The sequence below is a fragment of the Arachis duranensis genome, chromosome 7, assembly GCF_000817695.3.
Source record: "Arachis duranensis cultivar V14167 chromosome 7, aradu.V14167.gnm2.J7QH, whole genome shotgun sequence".
Taxonomy (NCBI): Eukaryota; Viridiplantae; Streptophyta; class Magnoliopsida; order Fabales; family Fabaceae; genus Arachis; species Arachis duranensis.
In genome coordinates this window covers 17,427,369-17,437,435 of record NC_029778.3, presented here as the reverse complement: position 1 = coordinate 17,437,435, position 10,067 = coordinate 17,427,369, and the positions used below count along the sequence as shown (strand labels likewise).

General features: G+C 33.9%; 1 protein-coding gene across 1 annotated transcript; it reads right to left on the bottom strand.

The window, feature by feature from the left end:
- Positions 1–3,025: 3,025 nt before the first annotated feature.
- LOC107458104 (trans-cinnamate 4-monooxygenase) lies at positions 3,026–7,529 on the bottom strand. Its single transcript, XM_016076320.3, has 5 exons — positions 7,048–7,529; positions 6,387–6,826; positions 5,334–5,467; positions 3,597–3,984; positions 3,026–3,498 (listed from the first exon to the last, which is right to left on the bottom strand). Exons 1-5 carry the CDS (start codon positions 7,390–7,392, stop codon positions 3,288–3,290), a joined length of 1,518 nt encoding a protein of 505 aa, XP_015931806.1. The 5' UTR covers positions 7,393–7,529; the 3' UTR covers positions 3,026–3,287.
- Between the last annotated feature and the right edge of the window lie 2,538 nt (positions 7,530–10,067).

Genomic DNA, 10,067 nt, shown 5'->3' with positions numbered 1-10,067 from the left:
CCTATGGACAAGCTTTGTTTAGATCATTGTAATCAACACACATCTGTCATTTTTCGTTGGACTTTTTTACTATTACAACATTGGATAACCAAGTTGAGTAAGTAAGCTCTCTAATAAAGCCAGCATTCAACAGTCCTTGTACTTGTCTCTTGACCTCGTTAGACCAGTCTTGAGACATCTTACGATATCGCTGTGAAATCGATTTGTACGAGAGATCAATAGCAAGTTAGTGAGCATGAACGCGGGGTCAATCCCCGATATATCAGAAGGTTCCCAAGCAAACAAATCGACATTACCTTTTAAAAACTCTTGTAGTTATGACTTCAAGGGATAAGATAGGTCTTTGTTAATGAAAGTGTATTTTTCAGCTTCATACCCAATTTGGAATTTCTCTAGATTACCATCAGGTTCTGGCCTTGGTTTTTCTTGAACTCGGGATTCCACGTCAACCAGAAACACCCTTGTGGACTCCTTGGCCTTATCCATCAGATTTAGACTCACAGTATCGCACTTGAGAGGCTACCCAATCTCCTCGAATCGTAGTTACACGACCTTCTGCCGTTATGTACTTTATAACGGAGAACTTGGTGGAAATAAAGGTGCAAAGATCATTGAGTGTCTTTTGTCCAAGGATCACGCTATAAGCCGTTAAATTTTTAGAACTACAAACTTTGCCTGTATGACCCGAGCTTCTGATCCTTCTCCTATCATGAAGAAAAGGTTGATAGCTGCGTTAGGTTTAATGTAGTTTTCCCCCAACCCCACTACTCCGGATAGATGGGGTTTAAGATGTTGATCCTTAAGTCCTAAGACATCGAATGCATTCCTAAACAACAAATTTGAGTTTGCTCCAATATCTATCAGTATTTTTCTCACAATCCCATTTTCCAACCTAGCCGAGGTTACCAAGGGCTCGTCATCCTCCATTTTCGTGTACTGGTAATCCTTGGCAGTGAATTGAACGGTTGGAAAACTTTGTATTTTCAAGATTTCGGAGCTAGTAGATTTGATATCCTTCTTGATTGTATTTTTGGTTTTTGTTAAATCGTTCATCCCTACTACCACATTTACTACCACCTGTGCAGTGGCATCTTGGTTTTTGCCAGTTTTAGCACTTCTAGGGTTCTTTGCTTCTCGGTCCTCGTCATTGTTTTGTCTTCGAGACGGCCTAACGTGTTCGACAATTTTCGAAAGTTTCCCATCCTGGATGGCCTGCTCCAAAGCGTCCTTTAAGTCTATGCAATCTTTTGTCCTATGACCATAAGATTTGTGGTAATCACAGTATTATGATTTGTTCAATGAAGCTCTTGGTCATATCTATCTAGCTTTAGGTAATATACCCCGATATGATACTTGTTTATAAACTTCTGCTAGTGACGCCACTAATGGTGTATATATGAAAAAATTTCCTACACGAGCAACTACTGCTCTTAGGGTATACTGTCCTGAGTTTTCGGTCTTATTAGATGAGGGAAGTGAATTCTTCCATTTTATTGAGACCACCTTTGAAACATCCTCATTCCTCATGCACTCCAGGGAAACTTGATGGATTTTCTCCATAGAATATATGTCTTTTGTAGTAAGGTATCTTCTAAACTCTCCTTCAAGCAAGTTTGCTATAAGACAGAGACAAATAACCTCGAGAGTTTGGGTATTAACTTCCAAAATAGCTTTGAACCTCTCTAAGTAATCCTAGATGCTCTCCTCGATCCTCTGTTCTATGCCAAAAAAAGAGATTTGGTGCTTAGCTTAGGTTCTCCTAGTTGTGAAATAAGGAAGGAACTTTATTTTGATATCGTGAAATGAAAAGAGTCTGACGACAGGGTGTTAAACCAGGCCATTGCAAGTCCTAAAAGTGTAATTGGAAATGCTTTACATATTATGGCATCTTCCACCCCTTCTAAGTTCATTCTAGCTTGGAAAGCATCTATGTGCTCCTGAGGATCAGACTTCCTTTCGTACTTCAGATCCGTTGGTTTGTCGAAATGCTTGGGAAATCTGACTTGCAAAACATGCCACACAAAAGACGTTTACCCCACAATCACATGCTCTCGAGAACCCTTATGTCGCCTAAGGCTTGGACTCCTATTTGGAGTTCGTTTCCTTTTGGACTGGGCGGACTGGGAATTGGATCTCCCTCATCTGTCACGATCGTTATGTTCGTCCCTATGACGAGAAGATCTTCTGTGAGTTTGCAGGTAACCGTCATCATGCTGATAACCTCGGGGCCTTTCCGAGGACACTCATTTCCTGCAGTTTATGTATTTTGTGACACGTCTCTTGCATCGCGTGGTCGAAATCATGTGGTCCCAAGCCAAAGATGCGGTGTTCTCCTACGCCATTGTCAAATCCTGGGGAAATTTGGTGTTCATCAGTAGAATTAGGATCAATCTCATGACTGTCCTCATGAAGTGTCTCTTTATGTGGAGTGTTTGGATTAATGATTGATTGGATCTTATATTCAGCCATGGTAAAAAATAATTTCGGGATCCTACAGACGGTACCAAATGTTCGTACCTGAATCGAGTTACGTATTTATGAGAATTCGAGATTCTGATATCGATTGTTCACAAACCAAATCGGGAGGGCAACCTGCAATGAAATTCTGAAGTTTAAGTTGAGTGCTTAGTAGATATATCCTTACCTGCTTTAAACCCCTATTTTATATGCTTTAAACCCCTATTTTATATATTTTATAGGTATCCGTTGAACATTTATTGCTTCAAATTGACATTTATATTGTTTGTTTTTCATTTTTCTGATTCGACGTTACTTACGCTATCCATATTTTTCGCATGATGTCAGTAACACCTAATTTGGGGCAGATTTTTCATTGACTGCATTAGTAGTTATCTAAAAGAATAAATGTAATTGAATAATTAAATAAATGTAATTGAATAACTCGATAAATATTTTACACTGTCAATACATCAAAATTAAAAGTTAAACTTTAGAAATAAAGGGCAAAAAATTTGCATATGAAAATCAACATGAAAATATTATGTAGAATTATCGAACCAAAGAATTTGCTAGTAAAACTCTGGAATTATTCCAAAATCATCTCAAACCCATTAATTCCAAGTTCAGAGATTTACAATGGGAACAAGCAGAGTTACTGCTAACCTACTCAGTTGCAGGCTAATGACATTTCAAGACACATGCAGTCTCTAAAACACTGATACAGTACAGACACAATAGGGAATCAAGGAAGAAGAAGAGGGAAAAAATATATAATAAAGTTATATAACAAAGAAAGAGGATTGGTTCACTGATTCATGTGAGGCTTCTTAGAATGATCTTGGCTTTGCCACAATGGTGGAATGCTTGAGTATGTGCAAACTAAACTGTCCTCCTTTCTCAGTAGTGTCCAACTTGCTCTGCCCCGGCGGCGGCAAGAGCTCGAAGTTTTGGACCAAACGCCCCAAAGTGATTCCGAGAATTGGCAATGCAAGGATGATTCCAGGGCAGCTCCTTCTTCCAACACCAAAGGGAAGATACCTAAAGACATTGCCATGGGATTCTATTAATATATGCACCGTCAATGTAATAAATTTTATACAGACAATCAATCATGTATTGTTATAAGTGACTTGTACCTGAAGTCATTGCCGTTGGCCTCAACATGCTTCTCCTCCTCAAGGAACCTCTCGGGCCTAAACTCCTCTGGGTTCTTCCAGTTGGCGGGGTTGTTTGCGAGCCACCATGCGTTGACCAAGATCTTGCTCTCTGCCGGGATGTCATAGCCACCGAGCTTGGCGTCGTGGAGGTTCATGTGTGGGACGAGGAGTGGGATCGCCATGCGGAGACGGAGGGTTTCCTTGATCACTGCTTGGAGGTAAGGGAGTTTTTGCAAATCTGGCTCTGTTACTTGGTGGCCTGGTCCAAGGACTGTGTCAATTTCATCCCTAACATTCTTCTGAATCTCTGGGTGGTTCACTAGCTCAGCAATTCCCCATTCAATCGACCATAAAGTTGTCTCAATTGCTGTTAACAAAACACGTTACATTAGAAAAAAAAAATCAACTATAGTATATACTTAAAAAATAGTATTTGAATTTATTTAATTTGTCAAGTGAAATTAATTTGACGCACAACTTATTGACTATTGGATGCGTTGGTGAAACCATTAGGTATGAGTATGACATACAATCCATTAATAATTAATTAACTTAAAGTGGAATGTTAAGTAAAGGTATCTTTGGAACGTTAGGTTGATTTTCATGGATTCCAAAAACTATACACTTAAATGACATAATATGCTATAAGTATACTTGAATATTAAATAAAATAAAAAGTTATATATATTTTATAGAATTTTTTAAAAAGATCTATTAAGATAATAAATCGTTTATTAAAATTGAAAGTAGGAAAACATGGTTTCATTTCACTACTTTAGATGAATCTCAATCTACAACATCTTAGTTCACTTCACAATACTATGCTCTTCACCCTTCAAAATAAAATAAAATAAAAATACTAACACCACCTTCTAGCCACCTACCCCTCAACTCGATCAGAAATATTTTATTGCTTACTTTTCTTATCTTGCATTATAATTAATCTAAACCAACTTGTGCAACTTGGTGGTGGTAGGTCCGAGGCACCATTCAAATTTGGTTTATATGTCACCTACTACCACATTAAGACAACCAAACTCTTTGGATTTGTGAAAACTTAACGTGGCTGAATCTTTTAAATTATGCAATAAGGTAACTGAATCAGTCCTCCTATCAATTTTTATATCCTTATGGCAATATAAATACGAGTAAATAAATTGCAAAATTACTGATCCACTAGCTCTAATAAAAGTCAAAACAGAGTGTATTATGTTTTGTAAAATAATATTGCAGAGTTGGTGGACCAATAATTTAAAAAGTCATAACTTATCAAAAGTTGTGAATGGAAAGATAATGATAGAATCTTTTAATTTTTTATTTATAAAGGTTTAGTTCATAGATATAAAAGCATGAGTTCTCAGACAACAAAATATAATTAATAATTATGGCCAGGCATGAGTGCACCACACAGTTGAAGCATTCACCTACCCCGCTTTGTATTCAATGTTTTTTGTTTTAAAGTTTGTATAAGTAATTATGAATTCAACTATTGCATATATCTACGTGTTCCTTTTTCCTCCGTTGATAAAATGTGGCAATGGAAGAAGTAAACACATTATGAGTTTTGATAGTGACATAATTTAATAAAAACAACATCTTATCTCAGACTGCATTGAAAATATGGCATAAAAAAATCACGTCGTGAGAATTATTAGGAAGACAAAATTATAATTAATGATTAAAAAAATGAAGAAGAAGCATGTTATTAGGAGTTACCAGCAACGTTAATGTTCTCGACAATGTAAAGGACGTTGTCTTCGTTGATTTCGCCCTTTTTCTGGGCATCCAAAATGTGGTCGATGGCGCATTTCAGTTCCCCGTTATCTGAACTCCTTGTGCTTCCAAGCTTCCTGTTTTCATACAAATTTAATTTAATTTTACTTTAATTAAATAATTAACAACATATGACTTGCGTATAACAAATAACTTCTAACCAATTCCTACATTAATAATTAAATTACTTATAACTCACGGCTCTATGTATCTATGTTTTCTTTTTTCAATTGACAGTTTAGTCTACGCATACCGATAGTTACACTCTACTTTATGGAAAAAAATAATAAACATTTGTTTCTTTTATCTTTTATTTAAAAGCAATGCAAAAATTACATAACCTTGATTTGTTGAAATATAGTAATTAAAATCATTAAGACTCCTAGCCACTCTTGTTATAATAAACAAACTGCAAACGATACAAAATCCAAAACGACCAAACCAAAGTTGAATAACGGTAGAAAAGGAGTACAACACAAAAGCAAAAGAGCTTTTTCCCTTCGTCGTTCTAGGATCAATCTATCATGTCTTAATTGAAGAACTCACGTGAAAGTGTAAATAAAAGTCACAAAAGGCAAAATAGTAAAGTAGATTTCTGAGTTGTCCTATACTCCATTGTTGAGGTATCTACTATCGGACCCCATATTTTTCAATATTGAATATATGGTTTTGAGTATATGACATGGCACTTTTATACTTACAAATAGTATCACGATCAAGATTAGATTGGTCAAAAAATGTACACTAGATCGCAGCTCAGCTACGCACTTTAACACCCTACCACAAATTAAGGTTATCTCAAGTTCAATCATTACCCTGCTACTATTGCTGACCAGTAAATTGCTACATATACAAATTTATATTTAAATATTCGATCTTTTATTTAAAGAAATGAATGAGTTAATTACTCAACCGATAAATTTGTTTCTAGAATTAATTTAAATTAACAGCAAAGGAAAATTAAATAAAAGAAGAGATGGAAATGAGAGCACTTACTTCCTCTCATCAACAAAGAAGTCTTTGAAGAGCTTCAACCTGGTTTCCTTAACCTCCTTGCAGATCTTCAAGTAACCTCTCAAGAAAGGCCTCAAGATAGGAATGAAATCACCATAGTTATACTCAAAGCTCTGAGCAAGCCTACTCCTCTCACCATTAAGTGCCTTAAGCTTCTGAAACAATGGATCCTCTTCATTCTCAAACCTCCTGTCGAACATTATCCTGTACATGTTGTTGTACATCATCAGCTGCAGCCTCCTCCTCAGCACTATCCCGGACGTCGCGGCTTCTGGATTCTTCTTAACATCCTCCACCACGCTCGCCGCCTCGGCTTCCCAACCGGGACGGTACTGCTGTACCACCTTGTTCGTGAAGAACGGCACCGTCATGATCCTCCTCATCTTCCTCCAATGCTCACCGTAAACGGTGAACACCATATCCTACCAATATATAAATATTTTTTTTAGATAAAAAACATCAAACACTTTACCAGCACTTTTACTCTTCAATTCAATTTATTTAGTCTAACAATTTAATAATAAATTTTTAATTCACATTTTTAAACATTACTGACTAAAGTAAAAAACAATAATATACAAAAGATCCTATTTAAAATTAGCCATTTATATAATAAAGTATTTATTGATTGGAATTTAATTACCTGGCCCTTTCCAGTGAAGATGTCGAAGACGACGTTACGGGTGCGGGAACCGAATTCGACGCCCTGAGTGTGGAGAACCTCCTTGGCGAGATCAGGGGAAGAAACAACGACAAGGTTGCGCTGCCCCATGCGGAGGAGGAAGATGTCGCCGAATTTCTTGGCGAGATCGGTGAGGTTGCGGTGGTTGAGGTCATCGCCGACCTGGAGCCAGTTACCGAAGATGGGAACAGGAAAGGGTCCCGGCGGAAGCTTGAATTTGCGGCCGCGGAGGGTGGAGATAATGACGGCAAGAATTGTAGCTACGAATAGACCGACCAGAGTCTTCTCCAGGAGGAGGAGATCCATGGTTATGGAATTTGGAAATGGTGTGTTTGGCGGTTATTATTTGGTAATGGAGAAATGTTTGTGGGGGTTTAGGGGGTTATATAGGAGAGTGTTAGTGAAATAGTTGGAGAGTTAAGGTTGGGGTTAGGTGGAGCTTGTGGTTATCGCCATCTATTCAATATGTTGTGGAGACAGACTACTTCTGAATTTTGTGTCCTAATAAATATAAACAATTTTATGTATACATAAGAAAATATATAAAAAGAAAAAAATTGATTAAGCTTTTAAAAATAATTTATTTGTCTAATATTTTTAGAAAAAAATATATAAAATGATTAATTTAATATCCAATTATTAAATGAATATTAAGTGAATAATATTTTTTGGATTTGGATCTTCTAAATTTTGAATTTCACTTTAGAAAATAAAATTTAATTTCTCACCATTTATTTTATAAGTAAAAACGAGAGAAAATATAAGAGAAAAATTATTTAAGAATGAGAGATCAAATTTTATTCTCTAAAATAAAATTCAAAATTTAGAAGATTCAAATACATATTTTTTAATATTTACCTTATACTTAAATTAATTAATACGTTTGACTCCTAACATTTTTCATCAATTATTCCTCTATTAGAAAAAAAACTATTGAATAATTTTATAATTTTTTTAATAGCAAATCATGTATCTTTGGAATTTTTTTTATTAAAACAAGTTTTGTACGGATGGAGTGTGACGTTTGCAAAGATTATTAAGTACGATTTTGCAATAAATTATCTCTCCTGTACCCAATCATAATCGCATGATAAAATAATAGATGAATAAAGATTAAGAAAAAATAATGATTAATTATTAAAATAAGTTAGTTTTTAAAAGTTTCATGTTTACATAATATATATGTATTAAAGATTCAATTTTTTATATTATTTTTCTGTGATAAAAAAGTTTTATACAAATATTAAATTATAAATTAGCAAATCACTAAATATATAAATCAGATTTAATTATTATATACAACTTAGTACATTCAAAATTAAACTAATACATTAATAACTTAATCTTTTACCACTTTAATAAAAAAGAGAGTTTATATTTTGAATATTAACAAAAAAACAATTAAATATCCTGACTCGTCATTCTAATTATTTTTTTAATTTTTAAATAAAAAATTTTAAATTCTCATCTATTAATATTTTTAAAAATAATATATATTTAAATTTTTATTTATTTAAATATTAAAAAAAGAATTAAAACTCGTGATCATTACTCATTTAACAAATATTTTTGTTCAAATTGCTGGAATAGGAACATTTTATATAACACATTGTGATTGTGATTTGTGAGCATTAGTAAATAGTAATAATTGAGTTAGGAGAGGAAGCATGTGTCTATGTGATGTCATAAGATGATGGAAAAGTGTAGACGGTGTTCGGTGTTCGGTGTTCGGTGTAAGATGAGTCTGACTTTGTTGTTTGTGTTAGGAATTGAAAAGAAGACAGAGTCACGGAGAGCGCAACCCATCGTGTGCTTTATTTTGGTTGTGGTGGTAGGTGAGCACTCAGATGAAGGGGTTGGTGGGATGTGCGAAACTTTTGAACGTACCATAAGAAAATGATTTTAATGTTTTTCTTATATCACTAAATTAAAGGACAAATTGTTATACTTTTTTTTTCTATCTTTGTAGATATACATATAGTTATTTATCTTTTATCATTAAAAAAATAAGATACATAAATTCACATAAATCTCTATGTTTCTGTCTCAATAGAAAGATTTATTTATCTGATTTTTTTTTCAACTACTAGAAACATATAAAAATTAAGGTGAAAATTCAGATGAAGTCGACTTCATGTGAAGTTGATATCTGAGAGCCGTTAGATGGAAATTTAGTCAAATCAGTTAAATTATGTAACAGCTTTCAGATATCAATTTCACGTGAAGTCGACTGCATCTGAGTTTTCACCAAAAATTAATATTAAGAATCTATTTGTTTTGAGTGTAATTTTAATATACCGATAACGCAAAACATTTTATCCAATAGTCTAATCACATAAGTTTTTTAATGACTTTTTTATATAGTTAATATAAAATAATTATTTTAACTAATATAATATTATATAATTAGATGTATTTATATTGATGGTGTCAAAATTAATTTTTTTATTTTTTATTATTAAAAACAGAATGTGCATATCAGCACATACTGGGTTAGGGTTTAAAAAGTGCCACTAGAATATATGATAATGTTATTTATATATAGTCAAAATTTTGGGGTAAAAATCAATAAATCTATTAAAAGCTTTTTTAATAATCTTTTTATAGTAATTACCTTAACTTGTTAGCAAAATTCGAAAAGTATTAAACTTTCGTGTAAGGTCATACTTATATAATGAGATTTTAAGTCTTTATTATAATATTTTTCACCTATTGCTTTTAAGTTTTGACCAAAAATAAAAATGAAATAAATGCACTTTTTTAATTTGACTTCTTAAGTCTTAACTAGCAGTATTGTTTGACGTACCTTAATTAGAACTTAGGAAATATGTGAGTGATAGGCTTGGGTGAAAGGTTCAAATTTTGTGGATGGTTTGTTGCGTCCCACGGCTTATACTGAATAATGAGATACCCGTAAGCCTCAAGCCTGTTACCAATGTGACCTCCCTCCTCCACAGCTGTTAGGTAAATTCCTCCCCTTC